The 17,994-nt window shown below is 41.0% G+C and overlaps 1 protein-coding gene across 3 annotated transcripts in view; it reads right to left on the bottom strand.

Moving 5' to 3' along the window:
• Positions 1 to 17,122, bottom strand: part of RNF180 (ring finger protein 180) — an 84,817-nt gene extending 67,695 nt beyond the window's left edge. The window contains exons 1-4 of one of the 3 annotated variants that reach the window (XR_007169200.2): positions 16,586 to 17,122; positions 10,955 to 11,086; positions 7,961 to 8,056; positions 119 to 1,069 (exon numbers count right to left, since the gene is read on the bottom strand). Coding sequence is in view for 2 of the 3 variants with exons in the window: in XM_048079513.2 (XP_047935470.1) it covers positions 119 to 1,069; positions 7,961 to 8,056; positions 10,955 to 11,056 (1,149 nt within the window). In the remaining variant the exon portion in view is untranslated. The remainder of the gene's footprint in view (positions 1 to 118; positions 1,070 to 7,960; positions 8,057 to 10,954; positions 11,087 to 16,585) is intronic. The other 2 variants (XM_048079513.2, XM_048079512.2) reach the window with 2 other exon arrangements.
• Positions 17,123 to 17,994: the final 872 nt, after the last annotated feature.

The raw sequence follows: 17,994 nt of genomic DNA, 5'->3' as shown, positions 1-17,994 counted from the left end.
ATAGAAAAATTACATCTAGGAAGAAGTTGCAATACCTTACGAGACAGCATCAAAAACTAAAAATTATAAAAGCAGGCGAAACAAAAAAAAAGTAGCACAATTCACTTTAAACACCTACTTGCTTCTGTAGCCACTGTTCTCGCCTCCTTTGTTTTCTCCTTAAGCTTTTCAACTTGTTTCTTTCTCTCTTACTCAGTTTTTGGTTGATGGAAGTATTTGTAGGCTGCACAAGACCAACAAGTGCAATGTATTGTTCCTCTTCTACAGCACTTGCAGATGAAGAAATGTTCATCACAAAAGGTGACCTGTCAGCAATGGCACTCCCAGAAGATTGTCCAGCAGCTTCAAAATCACATTCACTCTCTGTGCCTCTATGTACCAATGTGGTAAAGGAAGTATCTCGAATCCTCTTCTGCAGTTTGTCAGCATTTGACCTATATTGTTCCTGAAAAGCACTACTGTCGGTCTCTAACTGCAAGCCACTTTGTGTGTAAACAGGTGGATTTTCATTTTGTCCATTCGACCATTTCATATGGTAAATAGTTCCTGTACTGGAAGTTTCAAATGAAGGTGACAAAGCAAGTCTCTTGCTGACATTTAAATCCCAACTATGTGATCTTCTGTGGAAAGGTTTTAGAGTGCATGCATCATTCAGAAGACAGGAAGCAGAAAGATTTCCTTTTTGATTTAATGCCTTTAAGGGAAGTTTTTTACTTTTCATCTCCAATCTGGGAGACCTTGCTTCGAGATAAAGTGCTTCTGTTAATCTTTCAGTATTATTATTTCTGACCATGTATGAAAGCCTTTGTGGTTTGATTTCCGAAGTTGCTGTTACCACTTCTTGGTGGTTATCTGTGCTAAAACCAGACTTAATTTTGCAGAGAGGTAAGTGTTTTCCTGATGATTTTGCCAATTTAAGAGAGAAAGCTGGCTGATAGTCAGTTCGACTTTTGCAGAAATGTATGTTTACTAACTGTCCACAGGAACACTTTGTGTTGCAGACAAAGTTAAAGCCCCCTAAACGGGCCTCACAAAACGGACAATGCAGTTTTCCAATTGTCCACTGTGCCTATTAAAAAAAAAAGAAAACAAACTGACATCCAACACATTCATTATAAATCAATGATTAAGAAATCATTACCAGATTTACTTTTCTCCTTTAATAAAAGGGTTTGTTTTTTGTTTTTCAAACACAAGAGACTGCACAGCAAAAAGAAAATCCACCATAGAAAATGTTCCAGTGAAAACTCTGCTAGATGAAGTGAAAATTATTTGTAAGTGATAACTATCCTAAATCTAAGAAATCTAGAACTAACACACATTTCAAAATGTAGAGGCTTTAAAGTATTTTAATTATTTGTCCACAGATAGAATAATGCTGCAATGCCAGCGAAAACATTAGATCCTTTAAAATAGTGAAATCAATTTACCATGTTAATCTGGAACTGGCAAGCATTGTTTCTCAGCTGAGTTTTCTGAGTGCTAATACATTTCTTGCATACTAAGTACAGTGGAAGGAGATTTCTCACAAAGAGAATATAGCTTTTACTTTGCTTACCCACAAAAGGCTTGAAATGGGACTGGCATTTTGATTTATGTAGTATTACAACATAATCTGTGTGCAAATGCCATCACAAATCTTCAATACTGTATTATTAGGGACACACTTATTTACATTATCTGCATTTTTACGAATCTCATATCAATCCTAAAGTCACTCTTTGAAAATAAAATACATATCAGACAACTACAAGCTCCTACATACTTGCACAACTATTAGTGTTTTTACTAAATATATTAATCTGTTCAGCAGAAACTTTTTTGACGATTAAAGTCATGCTAGTGTTCTCATGATCACAGCCCATAGGAAAAACAACATTATAAACTCCAGTCACACATTACTCACTAGTGTGCCCAATGTGGGGTTAAGGCATGAATACAGAAGCTATCCAACTTTTCTAGCATTGCTTTCAATTGCAAATGTCTTTGCAAGGTAGTTTGGGAAAATGATTCTATGACTGATGCTTGTCTGAGTGAATGCTCTGGAAAGTTTCAGTAAAACCACTTTTGCAGTTTCAGAAAAATGCTGATGTGGATGAAAGGTTATATTCCACATGCAATACTACAAAAAGTTCTGGAAACACTTCTATAAGAAGCTTACGTGTGTGTTGTGGGTTAAAAACTCAAAATTTCACGAAGTATTAAAGATGTGCCTCTCACGGCACTTATGAGAATCTGTTTAAATCCGGACACGTTATTAACTTAGAGAAAAAGAAATCTGTTTACATATGCCCCAAACACTAAAATCCCTGAAAACTCCTTCAACACACACAGTCTTAGTTTATAAGGCTGACAAATTTGTGTCTATGCCATTCCCTAAGAAATACTAAGCTGGCACAGAGGTTTACTCTAAATCTCCCACACTCTGTTTCTCAGATGTTATGGACTAGGCACTAAAATTCAGGAATAAGCACTTAGTGTCTTTAGTGAGTCTTGCAGGCACTCCGCCACTATGGAATAGTAACCTAGATTGCCAAAGGGGGAGGAAAAAATATCCACAAAGGTTGGGGAAGAAGGCTAACAGTCTGGTAAACTGGAACACAAAAGGTTCCTCCTGAACATCAGGAAGCACTTCTTTACTGCGCAGGTGATGGAGTACTGGCACAGGTTGCCCAGAGATGTTGCAGTCTCCTTCCTTGGAGATCTTCAAAAGCTGCCTGGACATTGTCCTGGGCAACCTGCTCTGGGTGACCCTGCTTCAGCAGGAGGATTGGACCAGAAGGACCCTGAGGTTCCTTCCAACCTCAGACGTTCTGTGATTCTGGCAAAAATGGGAAAGCACGAGTTTGTAGGGAAGAAAAAGGACAATGCTACACCCTATGTGCAGAGAGACCAGGAGATGAGCTGCAGTACAAGGAAGTCTGGGATTGATTTAGTATGAGCTTGGCAAGGGAGTGTGGAAGCACTGACTCAGGATAAGAAGTAACAGCCTACTAGTGGAGGCGGTGGCAGCGGGAAAATCGGCAAGATCTGAAAAGAAGCTGAGGGTACACAAATTTAATGATGGTGTGCATAAAGAGGAAAAACTAGGAAGGGTTAGCTAAAGAAGCTAAACCAAGTGATGAGTAATGGGGAAAAGAGAATGCAAGTCAATAAAGGTCACTAACAGAGCTAGCTAGGTATTTATAATTATTGAAGATTCACTATACACTAATTTGTGCATGAAACCCAATGAGATTGGTTAAGAACAGGGACAGATGGCAAAAAAGAACTGGCTGGGAAGCAGTGGGCTGTTACAGACTGCAAATAGACTTTGTGCTTATGTAAAATGTTTTAGCCTTTGATTCAGGAGTCATACAGGAGAAAATAACACATGATCACAAAATTATTCAAAGCCCAGGAGGATCTGGGGACAAGCCAAAATTGCTTAAAAATGCCACACATTTATCCGTAAATCTGCAGCATCTTTCCAGAGAAGTCAGAAGTGAATGAGACAAGACTTCCAGGACACAAAAGGATGAAATAAACATTATGACACTGAAGGCTTTCAAAGAGTATTGTACTCTCTGCCTCGGCCACCAGAGGAGCATTGGTCTTCTCCAATCTTGAGAAATATGCTAAGCCTTTTCTTAGCAGTCACTGTCTACAGGTTTTTTATCTTGCAGGTTTCCAACTTGACCTTTTAGGCTTTCAAATGCATAAGGCTGGGCATTTACAGCTAAAGGTGAAAAGAGATATACTAATATCAACATTAACTCCAATTGTACTGAAATAATATAACAAACTACTATAAAAACTGTGTATTCATGATCAGGCATTCAAGGTTCTGCAATTCTGTAAAGCAGGAAAATAACTCATCACCCCTATTTTCTCCTCAAAGATTAGTATTTCTGCAACCGATACACTATTCTGTCATACACTATTGTAGTCTCCATGAGATCATTATTTTTCAGAAGGGCTTAATTAATGTTTAGCAAAATAAAATATACAGCAAAACTCTGAAGGAAGATGAAAAAAATTTTCTTAATTTTTGAATGTTTAGTTTTACAGTCGTATTTTTTTTCTTTGTGTTGTCATTTTCAGAGTGGATTTGTTTAGATCAGAAGTTATTTGCAGTATAGAATAGAACAGAATAGAACAGAACAGAACAGTTGAAACAGACCCACAAAGATCAGTTCCAACTGGCTGACCATTTTGGCCACTTCACAGCAAATCTAAGGTACATATATATACATATACATATATTCATATTCTTTTGTATACAGTATATAGTAAAACTTAGACACCGAAGCCTAGTTAGAAAGCAATGCAAAGAGCATTTGCTTCTCAAAATCAAACACTAATCAGAGGAAATCTGTAAGGCAAACCTTAACCACTGTTGCTGCTTACTACATCCATGCCACAACATTAACTTCCAGCCCTAAAACAAAGTATATACTCAACAGAAGCAATAATTTCAACAGGAAAGTTGTGAGATGCTTTGTAGTTTAAAATGGGCAGTTAAAACTCAAAAGCAGGGACACTAGGTTGTCATCAGATGTTTGAATCTGCAAGAAAGCAACTATTTTCTAGCCACGTGCCAAAATCATCATTGAATCATAGAATATCCTGAGTTGGAAGGGACCCATAAGGATCATTGATTCCAGCTCCTGGCTCCACACAGGAACAAGCCAAAATCAGACCACGTGCCTGAAAGCATTGTCTAAATGCTTGTGGAACTCCAGCAACTTGGTGCCGTGACCACTGCCCTGGGGAGCCTGTCCCAGTGCCCGACCACCCTCTGGGTGCAGAACCTTTCCCTAACCCCCAGCCTGACCCTCCCCTGTCCCAGCTCCATGCCGTTCCCTCGGGTCCTGTCGCTGTCCCCAGAGAGCAGAGCTCAGCGCCTGCCCCTCCGCTCCCCTCGTGAGGGAGCTGCAGGCCGCCATGAGGCCTCCCCTCAGCCTGCTCTGCTCTGGGCTGAAGAAATTAAGGGACCTCGGCTGCTACTCAGATGTCTTTTCCTCCAGACCCTTCACCATCTTTGTAGCCCTCCTCTGGAAACTAATAGTTTTATGTCCTTCTTATATTCTGGCACCTAAAACTGCACGCAGTACTCGAGGTGAGTCTGCACCAGTGTAGAGCGGAGCAGGACAATCCCTTCCCTCCACCAGCTAGCAGTGCCGTGCCTGATGCACCCCAGGGTACAGTTGGCCCTTTTGGCTTCCAGGATTCACTGCTGACTCATGTTCAACTTGCCATCAACCAGAACGCTCAGATCCCTTCCCACGAGGTTGTTCTCCAGCGCCTCGACCCCCAGTCTGTATGCACATCCAGTGTTGACCCATCCCAGATGCAGAATCAAGCACTCGCTCTTGTTAAACTTCATATTATTGATGATTGCCCAACTCTTTAATTTGTCAAAATCTCTCTGCAATGCCTCTCTACCCTTGAGGGAGTCAACAGCTCTTTCCAATTTAGTGTTGGCTGAAAACTTACTTTGTATGCTTTCAAGTTCTGCATCCAAGTCATTTATGAAAATGCTGAAGAGAACTGGCTCTAAAATGGAGGCCTGCAGAACCCGTCTAATGATTGGCCACCAGCCTGATGTTACTGGGACCCTCAGCCAATTGTTCACCCATCGTATTATGAATTTGTCTAGCTGTATGCTGGACATTTTGTCCAGAAGGATGCTGTGAAAGACATTATAGAAAGGTTTGCTGAAATGCTAAAAGATTACATTAACTGGCTTCCCTTGGTCAACCTTGTAATAAAAGGAAATTAAGTTTGTTTAGCAGGTCTTTCTGCTCATAAACCCATTCTGACTGTTACCAACGACTGCACTGTCTTTCAGGTGATTTTCAGTAACTCCCAGAATAATCTTATCCACAATTTCACCAGGCACTGAAGTAAGACTGACAGGCCAGGGTCTTCTTTCTTATCCTTCTTGAAAATTGGAATGTTTGCCAGGTTTCATTTGACTGGGACCTCTCCAGACTCCTGAGACCATTGTGAGAGAGGTCTCACAATGACATCTGTCAGCTCTCTGAGTACCTTGGGAGGAGTCCCACGAAGCCCCATACACTTATATGCACCCAGCTGGAGCACCAAATCCTGCACAAGTTTGGGGCTGGCTGGGAGGTTATTGTTAGAACAGTCATAGTCCTCTAACTCAGGGCTCTGGGGGTCCCAAAGCCCACCACTGGTGTTGAAGACAGAGGCAAGGAAGGCACTAAATCATAGAATCATAGAATGGTCTGGGTTGAAAAGGACCTTAAAGATCATCTAACTCCAACCCCCCTGCCATAGGCAGGTTTGCCAACCACCAGACCAGGCTGCCCAGAGCCGCACCCAGCCTGGCCTTGAACACCTCCAGGGATGGGGCATCCACAACCTCTCTGGGCAACCTGTTCCAGTGCCTCACCACCCTCTGAGTGAAAAACTTTCTCCTAATATCTAACCTAAATCTCCCGTCTTAATTTAAAATCATTCCCCCTTGTCCTATCACTATCAACACATGTAAACAGAAATAAACATCTCTGCTTTGTCTAAGTCCCTATTTATGAGGTGACTGTTCCCATCAAGAAATGAATCAATGTTATCTCTGGTCCTTCTTTTGCTGTTAACATATTTTAAAAAGACCTTTTTATTGTCCCCCATAGTACTGCCCAGCTTCATCTCCAAGCTTTGGCTGCATGAATTTTCTCCCTATAATGGTAAACAGCATCTCTGTAGTCCTCCCATGTCACCTGACCTTACTTCCAGTGGCCACACACTTTCTTTTTCTGCCTAAGCTCTAGAAGAAGATCCCTGCTCAGACAAGGCAACCTTCTGCCCTGCCTGCCTGACTTCCGACATTTCAGAATTGCCTGTTCCTGTGCTCTTACAAGGTAGTACTTAACATGTGACCAGTACTGAGGGAGCCCAATGCTTTCAAAAGCAGGTTCCCAGGGGACCTTAATAATGAGTTACCTGAGCAGCCTGAATTCTACTCTCTCCATATCCAGGGTTGAAGCTTTGATGGCACTTTTGGTGGCACGATTACCAAAGATTTTAAACTTGACTACTTTGTGGTTGCTATGGTCAAGATTGCCACCAACTGCCACTTCACCCATGAGACACTCCCTGTTCACAATCAACAAATCCAGGAAAGCAACTTTTCTAGTCACCTCCTTTAGTATCTGTACCAAGAAGTTATCATTAAGGTATTTTAGGAATCTCCTGGACCTGTTTGTATCAGCTGTATGGTATTCCCCATTCATGTCTGGCAAGTCACCCATAAGGACAAGGGCAGCTGATCTACAGGTATCTCTCAGTTCCTTAAAGAATAATTCATCAGTGTCATCATCTTGGATAAGTGGCCAACAGCAGACTGCCACAACAGCATCCACTTTATTTGTTTGCCCCCTATTCCTTACCTAGAGGCTTTCAACTGTTTCATTGCCATCTGCAACCTCTGTACATTCAGGCCCTACTTTACATACAGTGCCACCCATATCATGACATGTAAAAGAAAGACATCACATTGTATTCTAGCAACTGAACTCTAATAAACCTTCACTCCAGTCTTATAGAGAAGCATTTTCTTTACTGTTAGTGTCAATGTATGTATTAATACTGCAAGATACAATACTCAAGACAAACCAAAACCCAAAGCCTAGGTAATTCATGTAATTTTAAGTATTGTCAAGATATGCAGTGTTGCCCTTAACAGTCATTTGGACAAATGTATATACATTCATCTATAAATGGGGAGGAACAGAATTTATCAATTCTAGGTTTTGAACACACGTTTAAAAAACATCAAAAGGGGATAAAGATTCTATGAATGGTAATAATAAAACCTACTGACAAAAATTCTCTCAATTACAAGGTCTCTGTAATATATATGGACTATGTCAGAAAGGTACCCTTGAAATTTGTTTGCCTTACTAATTTCACATTTGCTTGAATGATGAAGATGTAAGGAAAAAAAATCTACCTTCTCAATGACGCATTTCACCCACTCTGGAATGGCTTCTAAGTTCACATGCCATACATTGCAAGACTCCTGAGCAGCAGCTGAAGGTTGTGATGTCTATTAAAAAAAGAAATACTGTATTGATATTCAACATTCATGTAAACTTCTGTTGTTTGAACATATCTAGAAATCAGTCTCCCAAATTCAGTAAATATTTTTATTAATAAATGGTAAATCTCAATGCTGTTGGTGCATTCTTTAAGCCAAAAATCAGGTAGCTGCTGTCAATAATACTCTATTTCTGGATCTAAAGACATTGGACAGACTCCACTGTGGAGATGGAGGCGTTTGGAGGTGTTTTTGTTTTGTTTGCAAGAACAGAAAATATGCAATGGCTGATCTTCAAGTATATTAGGAAACTGATTTCACAAGCACTATCACCTCGCTCAATTTTCCAGTAAAGACAGTAAAAATTTAAGTTCTAGTTTATATGAAGACTGTGGTCAGTACTGGATAACTATTCCATGAATAGTTTTAAATTCATTTTCTAAAATGTTTGTTAGAAAAACAATCTGAGAAACCAGGGACTTTTAGGATTTTTTCAATTTTAACTGCAATTGTGTGACCAAATGAAGACAAAATAAATCTGAAAAAGTTGTTAATTAAGATTAGCATAGCATTTCAGTAACTGATACTAAAATAAATAAAAATATCTAACTTCCCTTTAGCACAGGAGTGATACAAGTGTAATTAAAACCTTTTAATATAGTTTAGAATGTCAGTAAATTTATAAGGATGGCTACAACCCAAGAAAACTCTGTTGAGTGTCAGAGTCTTAAATTCAGTTGTAAAAAGTGATGAACATCAAAAAACAAAAAACAAACACTGACTCCTATGTTATGGAACTCACGGTAGGAAAAAATTTATTATTATGAAAATTGAAAGGGGGGCTATATACAGAAGACAGAAACTTTCAAAAATTTTCCACTTAATGACAGAAGAACTTAAAATATACAAATAGATTCATTTATCATACTCATGCCACATCTTCCTCCTGTCTATGGAGACTGCCTGTACTCCAAATTAGATATAATTCTGATATAAATTTTTGATAGTGCATTCATAACTTCAACATTTGTCTTTTAGGTTTCTTCTAAGAACCTTCTTTTACTCACAGTCCAGCTACATCTTTCATTGCAAGTAAAAAATCCAACAGTGAAAAAAATATACTAAAAACATTACTCTTCTCATCTGAGTACATTCTTGCCACCCACTGCCTTAGAAAGCAGCACTAAGTTACATTTTTTATCTGCTATCTACATAATTAAAGAGTGCTTTCAGTCCTGTGCACACGGAAGATGGCCCTCTGCTAGCAACTGAACGTTCAACCACATTCTTCCATGAAAGGATTGAAAATCCTCCCCAGTAAAAAACAAACAAACAAACAAACAAAAATTAAATCATGCATAAAACAAACAAAAGCATTAAGCATGAAAAATATTCCGGAACCTCAAGCTCTGTAAACAAAGGGAGTGCACTATTAGAAATTTAATCATTAAAAAATGTTAAAAAATAGGAAGGAATTCATCTTCTTTCTAACAGTATATATAGGTTAGGACACTGAGATCACATCTGTTATTATGGGTACCTGGCTCCACCCATGTTAACCATAGATCCTGAAATACAGGACAGCATAGAGCAGTGACAACTGAGTCACCTTGGACCTACAACAGCATATGCATGTTGGTACTGAATGTACAGCTCTGCTTGACAGGTGTGTCTTACTACTTTGATAGTGTGCCACACAACCCCTTGGAACCAACTGAATGTGTCTGCAGAGCTATGATGGTTTAGGAAATCTACACTAGACTTGATTTCCCAAAGATATCCCCTTCTACAAAAGGAAATAGAAGGTGAAAAAAAATGCAACATGAACTGAAATTGAAAATATAATTTGTGTACTTTGCAATGTGAGGAAGACAAGAGCATATTATGTGAGTTATTTTAATGACAATGTGTCGCCATAGCCTGTACAGAAAAGTGGAGGTTTCTAGTATGTATGCAACAGGTCAGTCTTTGCCTACCCTCTAGCAGGTACCTTCTCACATGCAGGCATGACATCCACTGACATGTATGATCTCTGTAAGAACAGTGATGTATTGGAACTGAAGTATTTTTGAAAGTGGGCTTTCATTTTACAAAGGGAGTAACTCCAGTAATAAGGCACTTAGCAATTATACTATTTAAGTACAAGTTCAAACAAAAAAATTAAATGCATTAAAAGTGAAAAGATTTTAGTTTAAATAAAGTTATTCTTGTCAAGAAACATCTGCAGTTTCAGATACTTAAGTTTTCAGGTAGTGTTTAAGTATTTGTTAGGTCCAAATATTGCTGACTTTGATTGCATTATTTATCGAAAAGGAATAATATTACTAATAAACTTTTGCTTCAGAAATTTTATAAAACCATGTAAAAGCTTTACTTTTGTATTGTAAGAGAGTTACATAATAAGTAGGGGCACTACATTTTAAGAAAATGGAGCTTTTAACTTTAAAATAAATATTATTCTGTACGATCATTTTTCTCTTTATTTTAATGATAATGGTGTGAGTCACTAAGTCCTATTTTAACCTGGCAGGGCATCCCCCTTCATGGCAGGCAAATCTGAGTGATTTATGTGCAAAGACTATCCCCCATTTTTTTAAAATAAGTAGCAAGAGTATCTGAGGTAGGTAACACTATACATATTACAGGAGCTAGTAGACAAATGTATCATGAATACCAGCCTTCATGTTGCAGAACGTAAAGGTGATTGTTTCTTACTTGGCTTCAGTAGCATTACTGCTTACATTCTTCTCTATATTTTAATGACATATATTTTAATTTATCCACAGGAAAAATTAAGTGAAGGCAAATCTAATAGTTCTCCTTTATTTAAAACCAATGGCACTGGAAAAAAAAAGGAAAAAAAAAAAACAAAAACCAACCAACAACAACAACAGACATTATACTTACATCGGATGGTTCTTTTCCATGACATTTTGCAAGGCAGTTAGAATTTGCTATGTATTTTCTACATCTCCAGCAACGTAGCACGTCAGTCTCTTTGCTATTCATTTCCACTTCTGATTCTTCAGCTCTGTTTGTCTATTTGAAAAGACCACAAAAATGTACAATTCAGTCACCTGTTAAAATTACATATGGTTTCGTCTTGCAACCTCAAAGTCTATCAGTCATCTCTTCACGATGGACGAGACCAATACTCTGTTTATAAGCATTCTCTGATCATGTACAGCACACCATCTAAACACTTTAGCTAGCAAAGAGAAACATCCGTTTTTGTTTTCAGGCTGCAAGGGAAACTGAAAAAAAAAAAAGCCTAGAAAATAAACCAACTTCCTCAGTGTTTACACAATAGATGAGAACTTCAGCCTTCCCATTTAATATTGCCTCTTCTACACCATACTACTTCCCAGCCTATGTCCATAGAAACAAGTCATTGTTATCCCACACATTTAATACACACACATACACATTTATGCGATGTCACATAACAAAAGTGAATGCTGACATAAAAACAAAGGTTGTTTACTCAGTATGTCCCAGGAGGCTTGCTACAGGGAGGTGGGAGAATCAGTGCTACAGCTGTAACAGAGCTTTTCAAAGACCAGAATCAACCTTCTTGTAAAACAGATTCAAATTAAGACTTAAATTAAGAAGGGCAAGATGAGTATTTTTCTTTCTTTGTGCCTTGCTATGTTTCAATGTTTCTTTGGTCTACTCTAACCTTTTTCCAAAGCCTTCTCTTTTGCCATGCTTTCTCCAAATGTCCCCCTCTTTTCTACATACTTCTTTCTGTTCCACCCTCTTGTGCTAGCTACATGGAAAAAAGCTAAAAATAGCTTTACATATACACACTCAACTGGATGGGTATGCCAACTCACAGTGCTAAATTGCACCGTCCTTACTAACAAGGAGGCAGTAGCATAAAACTCAAACCAGTATTGAAAGAATCTCTATTCTTCTATAGTCCAAACATCTGGTTTAGAAGTTCTTTCAACAATTTCATTTTAGTATATTTTTCATTGAGGTCATCAACACCAGATGCCTGTACAGCTATGTGGCTTATACATAAAAAACCTGTGCTCTTCCCCATTTCTGTCTTGCCTTCTCCTGCCTTGTTTTCTGAATGGAAGACTAGGAAATGAACGCACACATTGGTTATTCATTGTTTCTCATTTATATCTGAGTTCTTCTCTCATGGGATATCCTACTTTTTCAAACTATGTAGACAGTCTAGACGGTATGGTTTGACAAGGAAGAGCTAAAACATCACGTGCATTCAGTAGACTCTTAGCTCAATGTACACACAACTTTTTGTAACCAGATCCACACTAAGCTTAGAAAGTGAAACGAGGGCAATCATTAAGCCTTTTCTCGCAACGTCAAAATAAATTAAGATGAAATTTTATCAAGATTCCATTTTTCTTCCTTTCCAGATAAATAAACATATGTAGTTAATGTAAGTTAAGATGGCCAAGCAAAAGATCATGGAAGAGACACTTGCAGAAAAGGCAGAATTTATGCTAGAAGCCTGTCTTGTTCATGACAAAAATTTGATGATTCAGAAATTTGATGATTCGGAATCTCAACTTTTTATTAACCTTGCTCTGTGAAACACTGTGAAAGTGAGTAACATTAAAAAAAAAGAAAAAAAAAAGACAAATTTAGGCTCTGAAAGATTTTACAGGTAGTGTGCATCACTTTACAGTGATAAATACAGCATTAGACTTCACAGGTTATTGAAGGAGTGATTACCAGTTATGAGTGTGTATCACTCCCACACCTGTAAAGCTGTTGTAATTAATTTATTCTTGGCAGTTTCATAACATGCTTCTAAAATTCATTTATTCTTGTAACAGCTCAGTGGGAACCTCAGATCTAAGACCAACAAGGAAGGCCAGACAGACTTTTTGCCTAAGGCTTGCTCAAATAGGCATTTCAGGTACAGCCGTATCCCCATATGCCTCTAAAGATACTGCAGTTAGTGACATCCATCTTGTATACCATATATCCTGTGTACTCAAATGGTATATATTTAAGTCTCTGTATATAGCCTGTTCTCCTTATCATAACTGTTCTAGAAAAAACAAACAAACAAAAAGCCCTGCTTTGCTATCTGTTCAGCAGCTGCTTCATTGGAGGCTAGTGATGCTTCCTGGTTGAAGATATCTGAAGTGATGTAAACATCTCCCTTTCCTGAACATTATCTAGCAAGCAATCACTGTTACACTGCAAAATGAAAGCTCCTTTGTTTTTTTGATAAACATTTTAAAAGTATTTTCTTAGTTCTGCATAAGGCTTTTATTTAAAAATACACTTTAGTAAGATAAATGAATGTATAATGTATTATAGATACAATAATCTGCATACCACAGGTTGCATTTTGTATGACCAAAAATGCTGACAGTGAACTATATGAAAAAAAATATCCTTAAAGTGCAAATACTTTTTAATACAATATTACAGTAGGCGTAGGTATTCTTCTGGCCTAGCAGAATTTAAAAATGAAAGTTCCTGTTGGTCTATTAAAATTCTGCATGTATGTGCCCTTTTGCAGGTCTTACTGAGGGCAGAAGAAATGCTATAATTGTACATTAACACATTACAGAGCTTTCTACAAGCACCATGTTAGAAAACAGCAAATGAGACATTTCTGATTTTCTACATGAGTGTTCATTCCTCTTTTGATTTGCATATAACTTAAACTGGAACTCAAATGAAAGCACACACACAAAGAATTGTGAAGTGTTTTTATTATTCAAATGCAGTTTAACCATAGTGTTCTGGATGTATTTTAGCAAATTTTCATCTCTCGCAGTTTGCATTTAGAACTGTGAAAAGGCATATGGTTCTCACTTTGCGTCGTCTTTCAGCAAAAATGCCGACATAAAGGCCAGAGATTCCATTTTGAGAGGCAGGCATGCAGAGACTAGATAGTGTCACTCTCAGCAGGCCTTTTCAGCTTGGCACAGGGCCATGTTTGTTGTGGCTGTACTGCTTTCAGATCAGTTGCCTTGTGCAAGCTCATGTTTTCCTCCAAAATAGCATGCAGACATATACGAGTGTAAAAAAGCCTACTCTCCTCTGTGGCTTCTTTTACATCCTTCAAACTTTTCTTCCTGTGACTCAGTCCCAGAAAAGCCAAGAGCAGAGGGTTCCTTCCCAAGTCAGGCACTCAGTCCTCTTTCTTGAGAAATGTCTGTCTAACCTTCCCTTACAGACTTTTGATGGAGATTTCTCAGCCTTCCCAAACCATTTCATTACCTTGTTATCTCCTGTCATTATAGCCTTTCCCCTTACATCTAACCTGATTTTTTGTGCAATTTAAATCTTACTCTTTCTCTTATTTGCTGTGAATGCAGAGGACAAAATGTCTCCTTTTCTTCTGTGCAGCAACATTTTAAAACTTTGAGCACTCACATATGAGCTTCTCTTCAAGCTTGTCTTTGGGCTAAATAAATTTAATTCTTTTACTTTCTCCTCACAGATCATGATTTCTTGATCTCTGTCACTACTATTCAGCTATTCGGTAAACTCTTTCAAATGGGTCAGCTATTCTTGCACAGCAGTTTTCAAATCTGGCTGCAGAACACAAAATGAAGTAGTACTAGCCCTGAATTGATCATTCAGATGATAAAAATTTCCATGAGGGTAAAAAGAAGAGAACGCTTTTTTAGGGTTGAAAATAATACAAAACTCACTAGATCTTTTTTAAAATGTTGTTTCTTATATTTATAAGGACAGGAAATACTGTAAGATTAAATAACTATTCCAATCGCAAGTAAATTTCACATGCAATCTCTGCATAAGATCTCCAAGATTTTCAGATTCATACATGCTCATCAATATGTTAAGGGAAGAAGAAACAATAATCACATTTTTTCCTTTCTCTCACTCCATCTGGAAAACTTATGAGCAACAACACTGAAAGCTAGTGGGACTATTTGCAAAGAAAACACTAAAAATGAGGTGAAGGATCAAGTGGCAGACAGCAATCAAAGAAATGGCACAGAGCTGATCTGCTTCCTGTTTACTTATCATTTCTTGAATAGGATGCTTTCCCTTTTGGCATCTTCTCATAAGTAGGAAGTCCCCTTTGATATCTATATCTATACAATTTGGATTGCGTTAAGAAACAATGTATTAAGCTCTGACCATTTATAACGAAAAAGATTGCTGAAAAACATGAAGCCCCTCCCCCACATTTTTCAAATGTGCAAAGTGAATGACTAAACATAAAAATATATTTCTGTTGAAATCCTGTTCAAGGATTTCCCTGCAACTAGCTTCACTTGCCTCTCAAAAACATAAAACTAAAAGAATGGGTAGAGCAGAACACATGTTTTTTGATGCTTTTTTCTTCAAAAGTCATCTATGACCCCTTCAGGATGCCACAGCCACAAGGATGACAATAATAATTAGGTTGCAGCAAGGAATTAGGGCACAGAAACTTGAGCATTAGTTACAGGGAGCACTGTAAAAAACAGTAGATGCATGCCAGCTTTGAGGTAGGGTGGCGAAGACAAGCCAGATGAGCTGTCCTGGCCAACAAGTGCCCAGAACCAGAAGTTCCTGCTCCCAAGAAGGCAGGAACGGACACTTTGCTAAACAAGGAAACAATCCTGGAAGGCATTCAGGCACACGTGAAAACTAACTGCAAACTTCCAATGTCTGAAGTTTTTCAGTTTTGAGGAGACACGTCTAAAAGGACACTTAAGAAGCATTTCTCAATGAAGTAACTGTTATGCAGGGAGAAAGAAAACAATGTTTAAGGAACTGTCTCCAGGCTGCCAGAGAAGCAAAGCAGCACGGCGGGTTTAGTGTCATCCAGGCTGCTCCTGTGTCGGCTCCTGCTGGATAGTGAACTGTTTTACCAGTTCAGCTATTGTTGTGGGATCAGCTCCCATAACATGGTCCACTGGTTGACGAGACAGGGTGACGAGACTCCCTCTTGCAGCAAGAGTAGCCCACATAAATTGGAAAGCAGTTAATGTAAAAATGGGAAAGAACGTGTTACTTGCAAGGTGTTACTTAATTGCTAACAAATCCTACTGCATGCTGGCAAAATGGATGGGTGTAGAAAATACAGCAAGAGAACGCGGAGTGCTTAAATCGCTTTGACAAGGAACAGACAAAACAGGTCAACGGGAAGCCAGGGATCAGCGCGTACGCTTTTTCTCTCATGCGATCCCACAGGCTGTCTCACGACTGCTCTCTGCTTTTGCACGCACAAACACCAGCCTCTGCACAAAACCGAGGACCAAACAAACACGCACACCATGCGGGCGTCCCGGTGCGAGGCTAGCACCCGGCCACAAGCCGCCGGCCGCCACCCGTGGCCCGGCCCAGGCCCTGCCGCAGGGCAGCGGGGCACGGACCGCAGGGCACCGGCCGCAGGGCAGCGGGACGCCGGCCGCCTCCAGGCCGCCCTCCGGGCGATTCTGGTGCTGACAGGCGGCGGCAGCGCCGCTAAGTTCACTGCGAGGAGAAGCCGGGGCTCCCCGCTGCTCGCAGCGCCCCCCGCCCCGCCGCCCCGCGGGCAGGTGTCGGCCCCGCGGCCCGCGCCCCCGACGCGCCGCTTACCGGGGCCGCGCCGTGCGAGGGAGGCTGCGAGGAGGAGGAGGAGGCGGGGAAGGGGTTGCGCAGCGGCAGCTGCTCCTGCGAACGGGAAGAGACGGGAGACAAACGGCAGCGGAAAGCGCTCGGCGAGAGCCGAGATCGGCCCCCTCCCCGGCGGCCCTGCCCGCCGTGGAAGTCGCCCTGCGGCCGGCCGGTTCCCCTCGGCAGCTGCCTTGCCCTGTCCCTGCCGCGGGGGGCCGGGGAGGAAGGCGGCGGGCGGCGGCCGGGGCGGCCCCCGCCGCGCCGAGGCCTGAGGGTGGCACGGCCTCTCGGCTCCTGACTGGCAGAGGGGGAGCCGGGGTGGGGTCGGCCTCGGCGGCAGGGTGTGACCGAGGCGGTGGGCGAAGTGAGCTGGAACGTTTCAGTAAAAATTGGAAGATTTGAGTGTGTGTGTGTGTGTGTTGGGGGGAAGCGGTCCCTGTCCGTAAAGGGGGGAGTACAGGTACTCGCTGACGCGTCAGGCTGCTGCTTCAGGTGCGCAGCGCGGTGCTCGCCGTGCTTGGGGCTCTTCAGGGCCAAGGAACAAGCCCTGGCCCAGCTCACAGCCAGGGGCTGGGGCCAGGGCGATCAGAGGACACACAACCGCCAGCAAGCAGTCGTGTATTGCTGCCTGTCAGCTCATCAGCAGCCTCTGCGTATTTTAATAGGCACCAAAGGAAAGAGGAAGTTTTAAACTAAATACGGAACAACAACAAAGTAAATTCATGAACTTTTACACAGAGTTGCTGTAAATCATGTAGGGCAGCATGGGAGAGAACCCAGACACAAAAGTCGAGTTCAGTAGCAGATGAACCAGAGGGTCGTGCTGCCATCAAGGGGAACGTTGAAGGGGTGGAGAAGCAGGCTGACAAGAATCTCATGAAAATCAACAAGAAGTGCAGAATCTTGCACCTGGGGGGGGGGGGGGGGGGGGGGGGGGAACCCCAGGCACCAGGACAGGCTGGGGGCTACCCAGCCGGAAAGCAGCTCTGCAGGAAGGGACCTGGCGGTCCTGGTGGACACCAAGCTGAACGTGAGCCAGCAATGCAGCCTTGCAGCAGGAAGGTTCATAGTGTCATGGGCTGCATTAGTAGAAGTGTCACTGGCTGGGCAAGGGAGGTGATCTTTCTTCTCTATTCAGCACTGGTAAGGCCACAGCTAGAGAAGTCCTGCATCCAGTTCTGGGCTCCCCAGTGCGAGAGAGACATGGATGTACTGGAGAGAGCCCAACAAATGGCCACAAAGATGAAGGAGCTGGAGCATCTCTCCCATGAGGACAGACTGAGAGAGCTAGGACTGTGCAACCCGGAGATGCTGAACATCCCCTCTGGCTTGGGGGAATCTTCTCAATGTGTATAAACAACTCTGCAGGGTGCCAGGCTCTTTTCAGTGGT

Source organism: Anser cygnoides, chromosome Z (genome assembly GCF_040182565.1).
Source record: "Anser cygnoides isolate HZ-2024a breed goose chromosome Z, Taihu_goose_T2T_genome, whole genome shotgun sequence".
NCBI classification, from domain to species: Eukaryota; Metazoa; Chordata; class Aves; order Anseriformes; family Anatidae; genus Anser; species Anser cygnoides.
Note: the sequence above shows the minus strand (reverse complement) of the source record. Positions and strands in the feature narration are given on the sequence as shown.